This window comes from Mustela erminea, chromosome 6, assembly GCF_009829155.1.
Source record: "Mustela erminea isolate mMusErm1 chromosome 6, mMusErm1.Pri, whole genome shotgun sequence".
Taxonomy (NCBI): Eukaryota; Metazoa; Chordata; class Mammalia; order Carnivora; family Mustelidae; genus Mustela; species Mustela erminea.
In genome coordinates this window covers 65030427-65047983 of record NC_045619.1, presented here as the reverse complement: position 1 = coordinate 65047983, position 17557 = coordinate 65030427, and the positions used below count along the sequence as shown (strand labels likewise).

Genomic DNA, 17557 nt, shown 5'->3' with positions numbered 1-17557 from the left:
GTTTGTTTTAGATGTGCTGAAATACACCATAAATTCATGCTAATACTGGGTTGTGAAATAACTGAAATTCTTATTCATCTCTTGTTGACTCTTGATTTGAGTCCTTACATGCTATTAGAAATCTTAACTATTTAATCTCAACTATATCCTCTAAACTTGAAGGAACGAAAACCTTATAATATCCAAGAAGACATCTAGTGTACATTTATTTAACTCTCCTATAGGTAACCTGAAATTTTTTTTTTTGGTTGCTTTCCCAGGAGGGTAATTATTCACCTTTTTTTCAAAGTTAAACCTTCCTTATTTGTTGTGTTCTCACGAAACTTCCTTCACGTATTTATACATTTCTCTTGACTCCTCTCCCTTACTCGCTTTTCTGCTCATACGTGCAGTTAATTCTAACCCATTCCTCCCCAGAACAAAACAAAACAAAACAAAACCAAACCCTGCTTCTCTTGAAACCTGTCCTACTACCCAAAAGCCACAGTTACATCTTCCTCTTTCCCTTCACTGTTAACTGTCTTTTTCATCAAAAACAATGGCAGCTCCATCCCTCCAACAGGTCAAAAACCCTCATGTTAATCATAAGGCTCTCTCTCTCTTACAACCCATATTTTCAGCTCACTATCAAATCCTGTGGACCCACCACTTTTCACCACCTCTACTGTTACAAACCTGGTCCCAAGCCACCACGCTTCCTTGGACTATTGCAATAACTAGTCTTTCAGCTCTTAGCCTTTCCCATCTAATGTTTATTTTCAATACAGCAGCCAAAGTGATCCTTTTTAAATGTGTCAGGTCATGTTCCTCATCTGCTCAATATCCTCCAATGGCCGTACATCTTACAGGGAAATCCTACGTCCTTCGTATGACCTGTAAGTTTGATCATGCCAACCGTGACCACTTCCCCCCTTCTCATTTAGCTCTAGCACTCTGATCCAACTCTTCCCCAAATATACTAAAAGTTTTCCTCCCTCGCACATGCCGTTCCTTCTGCAAAGAATGTTCCTTCCTAAGATGACCTGTATGACTCCTTCCCTCACCTTATTCAAGTCTTTGTTCAAATATCATCTTTTTAGTGAGGTTTTCCCTGACCACCTTCTCTAATATCATACTACCATCCCTCTTTCTTTCTGTTTTTCTGCATAGCACTTACCATTTCTTACTATAATTTAATTTTAGTTACTGTAGTTACTTACTATTACTTAATTAATGACTTGTACTACCCCCATTCTCCACTTTCCAACCTGCCCCGCAAAGTAAGTATTTGTGTTTCATTCACTGCTATATTTCTAGCACCCGAAACAGTGCCTGACACATCATAAAGCTTTGATAAAAATGTTTAGACTACTTGGTGAAGGAAAGATACCAAGTCTTCAACAATCGCTTAGCCAATTATGAATATAGCTCTTAATCCTATAAATCTACTGAATTAGCCGCTAAATTTTGAACTGCCATCTCCAATAGCATTTTATCTGACCTCATTTTTTGAAAGATTTTATTTATGTATTTGACAGAGAGAGAGCACAAGCAGGGGGAGCAGCAGAGGGAGAGCAAGAAGTAGGCTCCCCGCTGAGCAGGGAGCCCCACGTGGGACTCAATTCAGGATCCCGGGATCACGACCTGAGCCAAAGGCAGATGCTTAACCAACTGAGGCACCTGAGTGCCTGACCTCACTTTGACTTCTGCAATAGCTAGCACTAATAACAAACTTCTTTTGCCTTGAAAGTCTTTCTTCAGAAATCTCTTCAATACTTCATTGTCTAAGCTGACCTGCAGGTTCTCTGTGTTTGAGGGTAAACTGGCTGCCATCTGCAATCTCTTAACCTAATATATCAGTACTTTCTGGAACTTCACCCAGAGCCATCCATGCTCTTCTCAAATATCTACTTATAAATGAAATTCATTACTCCTGAGGAAGGCCATTAATTCTTGGAGATCTCTCAAGTTAGAAATTACTATATTTGGCTTGAAATCTGCTTCCTCCTAACATCTGTAGTGGTTCCTCTGATTAAGTTCCTTCCTCATCTCAAGTCTTCTTTGGATCAAAATCACCAACATATTGTTTCAAATTCTTTTCCATCTTGGCCATTGTCCTTCAGACAATTTCCAGCTTATCAATGCCCCTCTCTAAAGATTGTACCTGGAGACCCCTCCCAACTCTCCCCACCCAGGTTCTAGTAAAAGAAGACTCTCACTCTTATTCTAGATGCTATTTTTCTAAAAGTTTAAGAAAAGATGGCAAAGGCTTTATTGGTATTATATTATTAGTAGGTTGATGCACAGAAAGTCAACTTACACTTTTAAGACATTTAAATATGGGCTTCAATTAAGCCATATCATTCCCTCTGTATACTTATAACAAGTATTTGCATTCCAGTCTTTATACATTTATTTTATAAATTTTAATTGTGCCACCATTTTAGCTCCCATTGCCTGTGGCAAAAAGTCCAAACTTCTTCTCATGGAATTTAAGGTGCTCTATAACTAAGTTTTAACCAGCCTTTTTATCTTCATTGTCCACTGCCACACTAGTTCTTATTTATGCTGGGACTGCTATCCAGCTGCCCTGTGATACACATTGTCCAAACAACTGTAATTTTCTCCATCTCCCTGACACTACTTACACATAACTCCTTCTGCTTGGCATGATCTGTTGAAATCTAGATACCAGAGCTACAAAGACTTCATGAGCTATAAAACTGTAACTACCCTTCAATGACTAGTTTCAATACTCTCCCCTTCACTAGCACATTCCTACCACCACCCGCCCCCCAACCATAGTATAAACACAAACCAGACAAACCACTGCAGTGGGACTTAGCCTCTCCATTCTCCATAATACCACCCAACACATGGGTAGTATGAATTATAAAGCTTATCTGATCATGTTTTATAGTATAGTTCTTCTTATTCAGCTCTTCCTTCTTTCCAGATTATAAACTCACAGATCTGTGGTCTACCTTTGCACATCTTTCCATGCTCATACAAGATTTGAAGTTAATTTGCAACACTTGAGGAAATGAAGTACTTGCAAAAATTATTTCTAAAGCTTAAAGATTTCTTCAGAGAGGGAACAGATTATGTAGAAAAAGTTTAAAGACACTGAAGCTTATAGATCATGAGCTATTTTCTATCTTCTAGGCAACACTTAACATTACCATTATTACAGCAATAAGTAGGAAATGTTGTATATTTGAATACATCAATTCAGGTAAGCTCCAGTCTTAATACTACTCGTGTTGATGTTGATGGTTCGTATTAATAGATATCAGAAATATCCATCAGCAAATACTTCCCAACTAGAAAATATCAGATGAAATATATAGACTTTTATGTTAATCAGGTTGAGATACTAGGTACAAATGCCAAAACATAGCCCCTTAAAGACCTGATTTTGGGGGAAACCCAAGAATCATTCCTACCTTGGTTATATACCAATTACGAGAAAATCTCCTCTCTTCGGAATGGGGGTGACGAATCTTGCCATTTTCTCCAAATAACACGGTTCCTTGAGATCTACAAGCTTTCAAAGTGTAGAAAAAAGTTGATCACTTACCTCAGCTATGAAGAGAATTTCAAGACATATGGTACCCAGTCAGATTGAAGCTGTATAATTTATATAATTTATATTTATGGGAACACATGTTTTTAGACATTATGACCTCAGACTTCACTGAGAAAATCTCTCTAAGTTCTTCAGATTTAACATATCTTTATCCAGTTTTCAAAATCATGAGTCATATTGAGGCTTCAAATTCATTGTATATGGAACTAATATGGTTTTTTCCTCCATCTCTCACCAGGATATTCTGGTTTATAATAAAATACCTATGTAGAAAAATACTAAAGTAAAAGTACACAAATTTTAGCAATGACGTGGAAAGTCTCTATCATGCACTCAGAAATCTCAGCTTCCAGGGTCACATTCTAATTACTGGAAGCTAGAAAAAATAAGCAACTATGGGATGAGAAGCTTAGAAAGAAGATGTCAAGGAAGTGTTATTGAAATAAATCGTCACATTCTGCTATTCATTTCATTGTGGAATTAACTGTTACTGGCTGATTTCATTGCCCTTTTAAAATATTGTTATCATTAACCTTTGTTCAGGGCTTGTTAATCTTTTTAACCTTCTTTTCCAGGTGATGAAAACTGAACAGAATTGCTACCAGGAGAGAATTTCCCTGCGTAGTTATGACAACGAACAGAGCACTTTCACTCTGATGCCCAAATGAGAGTCAATGGTGAGCCTGCTCTAGTGGTGTTCAGCTGGACCAGTCACAGTGGTGCTTCTCGAATCATGGGCAAGGTAGCTGATTGTAGATGACAGTGAGGGAGCGCTGGTGGGATGGAGAGAACATTAGATTCTGACACTCTGGGTTCTGGCCTTGAAAAAATCTGGTTCTCGTACTCAGCTGCTTGTTCTTGTTAATGTATCCTCACATCTCTATTCTATGGAGGCTGCCCCTGGGCATTCCTTGCATGGGTGTCACCACTTTGTATGGCACACCTTCTGGTCCCCCGGGACTGAGCTCCTCAGAGCTCTCCTGGATGCTCAGACGTTACCTTTGTCACATTGGTCAATTTACTCCTTTGTCTTCCCAAATAGCAGGGAAGTTCCTTGAGGACAGGTTTGGCATCTCCTGACCCACATTTGTTTTTCTAATCTAGATTTTATTTTATTTATCTTTTTTTAAGATTTTTTTTTTTTTTTTTTTATCTGACAGACAGAGATCACAGGTAGGCAGAGAGGCAGGCAGAGAGAGAGGAGGAAGCAGGCTCCCTGCGGAGCAGAGAGCCCGATGTGGGGCTCAATCCCAGGACCCTGGGATCACGACCCGAGCCGAAGGCAGAGGCTTTAACCCACTGAGCCACCCAGGTGCCCCCTAATCTAGATTTTAGTGTTGCAAAACAAAAACAACTCTCCAAAGCCTCCCTTATTTTCTCCACTGTTGTCAAGTAAAATTAACAAAGGTGAATGGGAGAAAAGGGAAAGGAGTCATTTATTTTTAGTGTCTGAAACTAGACACAAATGTAGTGATCTGAAGGGGCACATGCACCTGAATGCTTATAGCAGCAATGTCCACAGTAGCCAAACTATGGAAAGAGCCTAGATGCCCATCAGCAGATGAATTGATAAAGAAGATGTGAGATATATATATATATATACATATATATATGTATATATATATATGTATATTCGCACATATACACACACACAATGGATTATGCTGCCATAAAAAAAAAACTCTTGCCATTTGCAACAACTTGGATGGAACTAGAGGGTATTATGCTGAGAGAAATAAATCCATCAGAGAAAGAATTATTATATGATCTCACTGATACAAGGAATCTGAGAAACAAGACAGAGGATCATAGGGGAAGAGAGGAAAAACGAAACAATATGAAACCAGAGAGAGAGATACAAACCATAAGAGACTCTTAATCTCAGAAAACAAACTGAGGGTTGCTGAAGTGGGGTGGGTGGGAGGAATGGAGTGGCTGGGTGATGGACATTGGGAAGGGTATGTCCTTTGGTGAGATAAAAAAAATTTAAAAAGATAAACTAATTTAGAGGAAAAGATATGTCAGCTGGATAAATGAAGAAAGAACCCTTCCTCAATGGTTATTTTTTAAATCTTTACGAATACAAAAAACAAAAAATCTACATGAACATAAACTTGAAGATCCAGGTTATGTCCAAGTTGAGTTTAAGTTAAATTGAAAGTTATTAGTTCTCATGAATTTAGAGATTTTAGTTCATTATATATTGGATTAGGAAATGAAAATCAGACATATTTGTGCTTTTAGAGCCTAGTTCTATTATACCTGCAACATACCAGAGTAACTACCCTTGATATAAGCATTTGATTTAGAATGGAAGGATGAATTCACAGAAATTACACCTACCTTTGAGTATGTTCTGAGTGACAAAATCCATCAACTCAAACACCTTGGAGAAAATGCCCAGCGATACCCTTTTATGTTTTTTTCTTAAAGAAGTCCAATCTCTAGTCCAAACAGCTCTCCAAGAACTTATCCCAATAAGGACTCAGATTCCACTGTCTCTTCTACAAACAAATGAACCTCCAGAGTCTCCCTTTCAGAGCACAGAAAAAGAAAAAACTTGAAAATATTCACAGGTTAAAAATATTTTAGTAGGCCCACAAACAATAGCACTCATCTCAAAGAGAGAAGTAGTAGAGACGTAGATACCCACTGGTTACTGTCCACCAGTGGTGGTGGTGGTGGTGGTTTTTTTTTTTTTTTTGGTCCACCTTTCTGTCTCTTCACTATTAGTTTCAAGGTACAGTCTTTTTGCCCAGATGTAACTTCCTTCCAATCAGTGTCTGCAATCTTGTCAAGCTACCATTTAACTTCTCTCTTGCCCCTACTTGTTTTGGGAACAACCATGTACATCCAAACCACTGGAAGGAGCAGAGGGAGTTTACAGAACAGTTTTTCACTCTAGTTTGTCACCTGGATTTGCTGGGAAAGACTGGGTCACATCCAAGCCTACAGCACCAGTGAATAGAATACCCAAGTTCATGCAACAGCTGAAGGCTCTGAGAACAGAACAGAAGCTGAACTTTGTCCCAGGGGCTACATGTAAAGGACTGTGGGGTCTTGGACTAGAGGATAAAGAACACATGATTTTAGGATCCTTTAATAATCCTTCAGAATCATTTGTTGCTTTGAGAACACACGTCAATTCTGTATCCATTAAACCCTCTTCAAAAGGCACAGGATCGTTTGAGGACTTAATCCAAAAAAAGACAGTCTCTAAGTGAAGCAGATAGGATAGAGCACCATTAAACTACTTGGGTTCCAATTCAGAAAGTGGCATAATTCTAAATTGCTGTCTCCTCCCTTCCAAACCCTTCCTGGTCCCTGTCCTGTTATAGCCTCCCACCTGCAACCCCTCATCCCCAGAATAAAAGTCAAAATTTTTCCAAAAGATAATTTTAGGGAGCTTCCCATAGCAGTTCCAAGCTCCTTGCTCCTCCAGTTTTGTTTTGTTTTTATGTCTTTCCAAGTAAATTGTCATCTCCATCTAAAACTTAAAATGCCTTTCACCAATTAGTCTCCCTTTCCCTTCTCTGTCTTGTGAAGATCAGTCTTCTTGGTAAGTTACTATGTCAGCCTTGGGAGGTCATTCATATGTTTTATCCAACCATTACAATAGTTATGCCATCTTTGGTCAAATTTTGTGCAAGCATTGCATTCTTCCTTAAAGGCTTAAAAAATCACAATGTTTATCAAAAGGTGGAATGAAAAATAATTCACAGATAGACCTAATTTTGCCAAAGTGCTCTTGTTTCCTTCCATTAGGTTGGAAATGTTGAAACCAACTCCCCTGCATTCCTTCCCTCCCTTTCTCCAAAAAGAAGCATGGGGATAAGAATGGGCACGGAACAGGAAAGAATGCTCTCAGGCCAGGTCAAGTAAACTTTTTCAGCAGAAACATGGTAGAAAGATGAACAAAAAAAAGAATTCTGAAGCAGTAATTCTGCAAAAGCAACTCATGGGGAAAGGCAGAATCCATTATTAACTACATGATAATGAATAAGCAGGCTGACTGATATATTTTACCTGGCAGGCATCCTTTTCCCCATCTGGACACCTGGCACACATCATTGTCCTTCCCAGAAGAGGAAGGTTCATACGCTTGAGCACACTATTACACATTCTGTCATCCATGAGGGGAAGTTCTACTTCTCATAGGACGTTTGAATATTCTGATGCTGTGGAGACAGTCTGATAAATTAGACAACGATTGTCCTCACTGAAGTTTCCCCAAGAGGGAAACATTTTCATATTTTGTGAAATATTTTACCGTAAAAAAAAAAAAAGAAAAAAATCACAACATTAAAGACAAATAAGTTTAACCATTGTTACTATTTCCTGATTATCCTTTTACTGTATTCTTCTTCATTTCTCATAATTACTGCTGGTTTTCTTTTTCTGACACACTTAACCAAAATGGGTAGCAGAAGTTTTGTGTTGAGCCTTAAGGGTAGTCATTTTTATGGGAAGACAACCAGAAATTCTCACTGGATCATAACTTGGAGAAAACAAAAGCAAAACAGGATAAATGGATTCCTCATGGCCAATAAAATTCCTGCTTCTCATGGACAAAGAAACCTGGAAGAACTACTATTGTTTCCTTTTGATGCCGCTCACTCTCTGAGATCTTGCGCCATCCACTGGTCATGCAAAGAATCCCTGCTTCAGATTTCTCATCTCTATGGGAGGACAGATTGGCTGAACAGCAGTTCCTGGAAAAACAACAATAACAGAAAATTATAAGGCTCATAGATAGACAAGTCTTGAATATATTTGGAAAAGGGACATCCAGTTAATTTCATAGCTTCTATACCCTCTCCCTAAATGTAATATTGACATATATATATTTTTAAAGATTTCATTTATTTATTTGACAGAGCAATAGGGAGCACGAGTAGGCAGAGCAGCAGACAGAGTGAGAGGAAGAAGCAGGCTTTCCACTGAGCAGGGAGCCCGATGAGGGACTCCATCCCAGGATTCTGGGATCATGACCTGAGCTGATGGCAAAGGCTTAACTGATTGAGTCACCTAGGTGCCCCTGACATATATTTAAAAACAAACAAACAAATAAAACGCTTTCATATTTATAGAAATTTAGAAAAAGTAAAACAAGGAAGACCATAATCCAGTGTTATATGTACCACTATGATCTTCCAAAACTATTAACATTTTAGGGTAGACCCTTGTTCTTAAAAAGATAGTTTTCCCTCAGAGTAACTGAGTCCTACTATGTGGTAAGCCCTCTTCTAGACCTCAGTGAATGAGCAGAAAGATAAATCCCTTACACACAAGAGTGTGTGTGTTGGGGAAGTGGGCATGCAAACAATAAATAAAATAACTTATTTGGTGGTTAGGTACTATCACTCTGGAAAAATCAGGGTAGGGTAAAGAAGTTCTGAAATCTGGAGATTAGGGGGGATGGCCTGGGAAATGTTATTTGAAATTGATAGTCATGGCAAGTTTCATTGAGCAGATGATATTTGAGTAAAGCCTTGAAAAGCCAAGGGAAGGAACCCTGTAGTTATCTGAGCAGAAAGCACTTGAAGAAGAAGAAAGAGAATGGAAAGTCTCCACAGTGGGGTCATGTTATATATGCTTGAGAAACAGTTGGCCAGAATGGCTAGAACACAGTAAGCAAAAAAAAGTTTAGTGGAAAACACACACACAAACACACACTCACACACATGCACAACAGATCAGATGTAGAGCCAGGAGGGCAGAGACGTCAACTGTAAAGACATTGATTTCCATCTGAGTAGAATGAAGAACCACTGAAGGGTTTTGAACAGAGTGACGTAACTCATATTTCAAAAAGTATCTGTCTGATTGTTGGGTTAGTAATAAACATCAGGCATGCAAAAGAGGAAGTTAAAGACAATTTAAGAGACTACGAAAATTAAGCCAGGCAAGAAAAGACAGTAGCCTGGAATAGGTTGCTAGGAGTAGAGAGGGTAAGACAGAAGCAACAGGACTTTTCTGGGAGAAAGAAGAATCAGTGTGAGAGAAAGAGGAATTAAGACCCAGTGCAAAGTGTTCAGTTTGAACACCAGGAAAGATAGAATTTTCATTAACCAAAATGGAAGGCTATGGGTAAAGGAGATTTAAGATGTAGGTGATAATCAAGATGCTGTTTCAATGATATTAAGTTTGGGATGCTATTAGCCATCCAGATGGATGACAAGTAGGCAGTTGGCTATACAACTACTAGTAATCCCAGCAGCATATGTAATCTAAAGGAACCTGAATTTCCAGACAATATTTGGGATAGTCTTCACACAGATGGTGTTTAAAGGCTTGATCCTGGATGAGGACACTAAAGGAGTGAGGACAGATAGAGAAAAGCACGCCAACAATAAGAGGTTACAGAGAAGAGGAGGTGTCATCACAGATAACCAGTAAAGGGTGAAAAAAGAGGTAAAAGGCAAACCAAGGGACTCCTGGAACTCAAATGAAGAAAATGTTTCCAGGATGGTATGAGCAACTCTGTCAAAACTCCTTCAAGTAAGCTGACGGTTGAGAATTCACCTTTGAATTTAACAACATGGAGGTCAGTGACTAAGACAAGAGCAAACTGGGGGCAGTAAGGGGCGTGAGAGTCTGAGTGACTCGGATGTCTAACAGATAGCTTAAATTTAATACGTGTAATTATGAGAACTGAGGAGAGGAAATTAACCTCCCTACCATAAACAGAGTTTCATAGCTTTTCTATAAAGGGGAACAGAAAAATGGGGCAATAGTTTCTTTTGGTCACAGGTAATGGGAATTCTAGCATTAAACTTGAATGAAGGCTTGCTCATGATTACGGAGCCAAAGATCAAACAGTAAGTTTCCTTATTTCCCTCACTCTATGTGAGGGAAATATGTCCCCCTCTTTTTCCTGCAACCTTTCAAGCATTACCTGCTGGGAAGTCAGGAGTTACATGGGAGACTCCAACCAGACTCTCCCATCCCCCATCCCTCCTCCTATGCAGTCTCCTTGCTTGAGCAATTAAAGCTCTAGGTTCTTATAGATTAATTCGATGACTCAAAGGCAATGGCTTGCTTCATTACCTGGCCGATGCCTCTTAATTTGTGCTCATTGTTTGGGGTCACTGAAAACTTTTCTTTTTTGTATTTTTTAAAAAACAGATTTTTAATATTCCTATCCAAAATGTTTAGATTACCTGTGCTAAGTGTCAGATATCTAGTCCACAATAATGACAAAAAGAAGAACTCTCTGAGAACACTTTCAAATGTCCCAAACTCCCTGGCTAGAGCTGAGTATAAGTAAGCCTAGAATGTAGCCCAGCCCAGCCAAAAGAGTATGTAAAATGCAGATTAAGCATACATAATTTGTGTCTGAGACCCATAGCCTCTACAGTGTTTTTTATAAGTTATAAACAAGATTTTATAAAAGAATAAAACCTTTGGGGGGAAAAAAGGTACCTGGGTGGCTCAGTGGGTAAGCCTCTGCCTTTGGCTGAGGTCATGACCTCAGGGTCCTGGGATCAAGCCCCCCTTCAGGCTCTCTGCTCTGCAGGGAGTCTGCTTCCCTCTCTCTCTCTGCCTGTCTCTCTGCCTACTTGTGATCTCTCTCTCTGCTAAATAAATAAATAAAATCCTTATAAAAATAAAATAAAAAGGAATAAAACTTAGCTATTCTAATATTAGTAGATCTATGCACAGAAATTAAAGTTAACTGGTACAGGATTAATAAAACACCATTTTCTCCTACACTTTTTCATGTGTAACTTCCCTACATACCAAACTCAACTTTGTGTTCTAGGTAGAGCAGTGCAATATCAGAACTCATATGTCCAAGTCTGTGGTACTCAAGATGGATAATAATTTTTTTTTTAAAGATTTTATTTATTTATTTATTTGACAGAGATCACAAGCAGGCAGAGAAGTAGGCAGAGAAAGAGGAGGAAGCAGGCCCCCCGCTGAGCAGAGAGACTGATGTGGGGCTCGATCCCAGTACCCTGGGATCATGACCTGAGCTGAAGGCAGCAGCTTAACCCACTGAGCCACCCAGGCGCCCCTGGATAATAATTTTTGAGACAGGACTCTTCTGTTCGTGTACACCCTTCTGGGAGAGGCTGTGTTGCCCAGCAGTCACAGTCAGACTCTTAATTTGCTTCCTAAAACTGAAGAAAAATGTTTCAATAAATATAGCTGTTTCCCCAGGAACGACTGCCTTGGTTTCACATAATTAAAATGAAAAGTGATTATTGTACCTTTAAACATTTCTAAGTCTTAAAAGGAGATGCACCTTGATTAATGGTTACTACCATCGTAATTGCCTATAAATTATAGGGATCTGCAAAAAGTCATGATTTTCCATCAGTTTGCATTCTGTGAACCCTTTCCCCCACCATCAAATGTCTTTCTGCATAAAGTACTTAAAAATGGCCTCTTTTTCTTTTAGACTTGTGTACATATGCTCTATCATTTTAAAAAAGATACAAAAATTGTTCCTAGAACTCTCATTCATTATTATTAGTACTCTCAACCTAGCTAAATAACCTATCAGTTATTTCCACAATATTTTTTCCCTCCTAATGACTCAGATTATTAAAATTTTGGAACATCCATTAAACATTTGATGTCAATACATCATTAGAACGAGTAATCATCAACTCCACCTCACTACCTACTCTACAAATTATCGAGGCTAATCTGGGATCTTTGGGGACTCTGATTAGTAGAGTAAGAGGTACAGGAAATCTTAAAATAATCCTGATACAAGTTTCTGGGCATCAGGAAGGTCCATGAGTGGCTGGACCAGGTGAAAAAATTCAGAAAGGGATTGAGATTGAACTTCCCATAGTATTTAGAGCTTCAAATCTCCCAGTCGTATAGCTAGCAATCGAGGTTTGATAAGCGAATAATGATAATGGAAATCCACAGCTTACTCATTGAGGCCAACTAGGCAGTGTGCTGGGGTAACAACCAGATCCTCCTGGATCAAGCTTCCTCCACAGAAGTGGTGCTCACCTGATTTTAGGGAGACCTGCCCAAGAAGAAACGCACAAACGTAACTCATATAGGTCTCCCCATAGGTGTCATCTCCCTTAGAAACACTAGAAATCAACTCTCCTTATCTAACATTGTTAAGTTACCGATATAATTGTTTAGGAAGAAGTTTCCTATAAAGTAAACTTTCTGACAGAGAGATTGAGCAGGGTCAAGAGAAAAATTACATGTTTTAACAACCTGGAGTTGTGATATTTGAAACAAGAAAAAAAACGTAAGATTTCTCATTAAGAAATCAATGCTTTGGTTATACTGACCCACCACGGATGTCCGCGGACTGTTGAATTTCTCCAACCAGTAACTCTAAGGAAGAACCCAGTTTCCAAGACAGTTTCTGGTTGTCACATCAACCGCACGGATCCCACACTTCTGTCCTGTGTGGCAGAGAGAGCGTGTGTGTGTGTGTGTGTGTGTGTGTGTGTATACACACACCCAGAGCACTTCATAGAAGGATTCACTTGATCAAGATTCCACCTTCAGATTCTCCTGGCCTGGCACGAATGTTCTGATTTCACTCAGCAGCAGGCTACTCCCTTCTTGTCTCAAGACACTCCTGAGACCATCCCACAATTACCCTTTGTTGACTGGAACTAGCTTCAGGACGCCCCCCTGGGCCCCCTCCCCCACCCCCGCACACGTGACACTAGACAGTAGGCGCTGCCCTAGGAAGACGTGGGGGGGGGGAGGAGCCAGCCGCTCCCCCATCCGTTCCCAGCGTACTCTGGGGCCGGTGGGGGAGGGGAGCATGTAGTGAATACTAACCTTTAATAAATAAAGTGTAATAAATAAATGAATAAATAAATAATATGTAGTAAGTGCAAACCCCTACTAAATGAAAAACAGGAACAAATTGCAAACTAACCACATACCAAGTAAGCCTAGACCATATGCGTGTAGTGATAACAAACTAACCTCATAGCAAATACCACATAGCAAGTAAGCCTAGACCATATGCGTGTAGTGATAAGATTAGCGCGGAGTAACAAGTTGTAAATATTTTTTTGTGCGAAATATCCTAGACCAAAACATGTTTACGACGTGTGTATGTTTTTGGTGTGTAAGCATAAGAAAAATAAGTGATGTAATATGTTTATGAAGGAGACTTAGCACAGTATATAAAGAGGCATCGGGTTGGACTGAGGTGAAGCGAGTTCCCTGTCGGGAGGACATCGCCGGTGTACCGACGACCCGACAGTTTCGTTGCCGACCACTCGCTGGTTCTCAGTCTCAACTTCTGCGGTGACCTCTCTGTCTAGATTGTGAGGCCACGTCTCCTTCTCCGTGACAACGTCAGCGGACCGTGACCGGGCCACGATAGTGGTGCGGCCCTCGTCCCAATAAAGATCAAGTGAGTTACATCATATCCATCTCTCTATCTCTTCTTACACGTTGCGACCTCCTGGCGGGACGCAGGGGTTTTTGCTCGCGACAGGAGCATTATAGAATTTAGGATATATTAAAGATCCTGGAGAACAACACATGCTACTCCAGAAAAGAGATATATATTTGACCTTAAATTACTTCTAATTGGCTATTCTTCCGTGGAGAAGGCTCCTTAGCCCAAGTGCCTAAAACCTTGAACTCCAGAATTTAAACAATCTCCAGAAGAAACTGTTGTGCCCGAGTTTTCGGTCTGAGAGACCACCAAGGAGCCAAGCACCGATGCAATCACATGAGGGTTTATTTGACAGGCTTAAGCTTGGGCCCAAGTAGGGACTTGGACCCTGAGCCAGATTACAGTCAGAGTTTTTAAAAGCAGAGTAGGGGGTGGACTCAGCGGTGGGTGAGGACAAAGCGGGTGTTCAGAAGGGCTATCAAGGTAAAGAAGACTGGCAGGATATTGAAGGCCTGGTGGCTATCAAGCCAAGGCTGTTTTTCCCTTTGACGAGGCACTAGCATGAAGACAATTGGGAGTTTCCTGGTGGAATGTCACATTCTTGCTCTCAAGCGTCCTTGTTAGTGAGATTTGGGTTTAGAAGAAATTTAACTTTGTTTACTTTTCCTTCTACCTCAGCCTCCTTCAGTTTTGTTCATGGAGGGGAGGATGATACTAGGGCTTAAGGAACTGAGTTATTTGTCTCTGGAAATTGGGCTAGACTCCAGGTGGGTACAGCCTTGTTTTTCTTGGCCTCCACAAAACCCTGGCGCAGCCCGCGTTTGAGAATTTCCGGGCCTGGACCAGCCCCTCACCCTTCCCTCGGGGCTGACGGAGTCAAGAAGCCTCCCTCGCCAGTACTCAGCCCCCGCCCGCAGCCTCCCCGTGGGGGTCCGAGCTCACCCAGGCTTTGCGGGAGGCCCCCAGCGAGCAAGAGCGCAGACCCCGCCCGGCCCGACGGGCACCCGCGTGGTCCCGAGCGCGGGGACGACACCGCTTCCTCCGCCGCAGCTGCACACGCCGCGTGGGGACAGCGAGCCCCGCGGCGCAGACCCTCCCTCCCGGAACTGCCCGCCGCGCTCTTCACTCCAGAGCGGGCACCGAGGGGCCGCAGCTGCCCCGGGCGGCCGGGCTCACAGCTGCGGCTGCCCTCCAGCACCCCTACCCTCCCTATCCTCTTGGTCGTCCCCGGGCTGCAGCCGCCCCCCGTCCCACCACGCCGCGCCTCCACAGGCGTGCAGGGGGCTCCGCCGGGGATCCCGGGAGCAAGAGGATCAGTGGCCTGGAACGCTCAGCACAGGGGAATTCTGTCTCAGTCCCGGGAAGGTGGCCGGAGCCAGAGTGAGGAAGCTGGTCACCCATCCAAGACACAGGCAGGCCCCCTTCTGAAAAGAGGAAGACTCATGGAAGCTTATTGAGTAATTAATAGGACTGCCCCACCTTGTAAGAAGTCTGTTGAAACCCTTGGCGTTCAAGAATATGCAGAGTGGCTGTGAAAGATCAGGTTTACGGCTGCCATCCCCTTGCTGGGTGGTTGTGTTACTAGCTTCAGTGGAATGGGCCAAAGCGGTAGGATCCATCGTGTAAGATTATTAAAATGAATTCATTGGTAAGATTGATATGTCAGCATATTTTTTCTAGAAGCATTATTTTGTCGTAAGATAACTTGAGGTTGGGAGAGGAAGAAAGCCAGAATTTATAATGGGTTTGTGTTCTATCAAAAAATTAGGGCAAAGCCCAGTGGACATTCTATATATAACAAAGGTAGACACCAATCTCCCAGACCCAGTTGTCTTACTTTTCTGTAAGATAGAAATAAAAGCTCCTTAACTAAGGTGGGAAGTATACAAATTAGGGAGACAGGCAGGCGATGGACAGATGGACAGGAAAGCAGAAGACAGTCAAGGTGGAGGGAATGCAGGTACAGAAACAAGCAGGTGAGAATCAGCTGGGGGCAATGACCCTAAAACTGCAGAAGGGAACAGGAGAGAGATCAAAGGGCCCCTTTCAGTGAAAAACTTGAAGAATCCAATTGGCACTGAAATCAGAAACAGTCTCAAATCTTACATGAACATGAAAAGTGTTTCTCTGATTTTTATGTCCCATCTAACATCAAGAAGCTCTAGAGGGTCACTGTCCAATTATAGTGGACACTAGCCCTACGTGATTATTTAAATTAGTATTAACTACAGTAAAAGCATTAGTTCCTCAGACATACCAGCTCCATTTCAAGGGCTCAATAGCCACCAGTGCCTAGTGGAGAGCGTACAGAGGACACTGCCATCATCACAAATAGTTCTATTGGACTGAACTGTTCTTGAGAATAGCAAGCACCGCTTTATTTATTTAAGGACATCTTGCAAAAGTTTAAGTAGAGGACTCCTCTAGCTAGGGTGTCTAGGGGACACTGGGAGGGGTCTTGGTAAGGTAAGCAGCCTTTCTGTACCTCTAGGCTTGAACATTGCAAAGGGAATCCCCAGCTATAGTGGCTGGCTCACCTGGGGCACTCACCACCCCACCTTTAAATTTTTTTTTCACTCTGGTGATATTACCAGGAATACCATAGCCTTCCCTTGCCCCAGGGGCAAACTACTCTCCAATAAAAGCTCAGATCCTCCAGATAGACCCAAATACCTACTTCTTCTTCTTCTATACAATGTTTTGTGTAAACAAATTTTTCCATCCCTGCTAAGCTACTGGTCTGAATTCTAGAACCTTCTCCAAAGTCCCACAAGGCCCAAGATTCAGCACTAAGGGGATTCTGGGTGACCTTGGAAACCGAAGTTTCATTTACTTATCTGTTGCAGGGACAGAACACTATGAAGCAGAGGGAATGTGAAAGGTGGAAGTAGAAAGAATGGTGAAGACAATTCACTCAAATAGCTCAGATGAGAAGGAACAAAGAGATGTGATAGCAGTTAGAGATGAAAAGAAATACAGGAAGAGCTTACATTTTTCTTTCCCAAATGATTTTGATGGTGGTTACCTGTATCCATGTTTTAAAATAGAATAGAATTCACATGAGTCGGTAGAAGGAAGAAGTTAAAGATGAAAAAGGGAGGTAAAGGGATGGAATGAAACTTCACAAGAGGCAAAATCCAGAGCCTAGGTCCCTTTTCCACTGTAGTAACAGGGGAGGAAAGAATTGGGTGCAGGGAAGTTTGTAGACAGAGTGCAGCGTATTGAGAGAATATGTTTTCTACCTTTTACTTATTCTCTGCAGAGAGGTTGAAGGCATCTACTCAGCAAGATGAGAGGAAGAGATCAGGAGCACTTAAGGACTGAAATAGTCACTGCAGGTATGGGAAAGAGAGCAGACAAGAAATACACAAAACTGCGATGCAATGAATGAATATGAGAAGGAAGAAAATTTCTTTCTTTTAAAGCAGACACTTTTAAAGCTGACACATGTCAGCTAGTGACATGGGTTTCAATGGGTACTAATTGCTGAGCACTTGAGAGATTGAAACAGACATAATTATTTTCATTATATTTTATATAAAATACACATTTACATAAATTTCATTTTGGAAAGACCTAAGCAGAGCATACATAATCAGACTTAAATGGGAGAAATACTTTAATGGGAAATATATTTC

At 41.1% G+C, this 17557-nt stretch overlaps 1 protein-coding gene across 1 annotated transcript in view; it reads right to left on the bottom strand.

Annotated features, from left to right (window-relative positions):
• Positions 1-14021, bottom strand: part of OVCH1 (ovochymase 1) — a 56002-nt gene extending 41981 nt beyond the window's left edge. The window contains 12 exon segments of the mRNA XM_032347812.1: positions 3439-3526; positions 5912-6101; positions 7595-7746; positions 8186-8251; positions 8254-8280; positions 11312-11400; positions 11605-11688; positions 12463-12560; positions 12841-12919; positions 12921-12952; positions 13765-13911; positions 13980-14021. Of these exon segments, the coding sequence (XP_032203703.1) occupies positions 3439-3526; positions 5912-6101; positions 7595-7746; positions 8186-8251; positions 8254-8280; positions 11312-11400; positions 11605-11688; positions 12463-12560; positions 12841-12919; positions 12921-12952; positions 13765-13911; positions 13980-14021 (1094 nt within the window).
• Positions 14022-17557: the final 3536 nt, after the last annotated feature.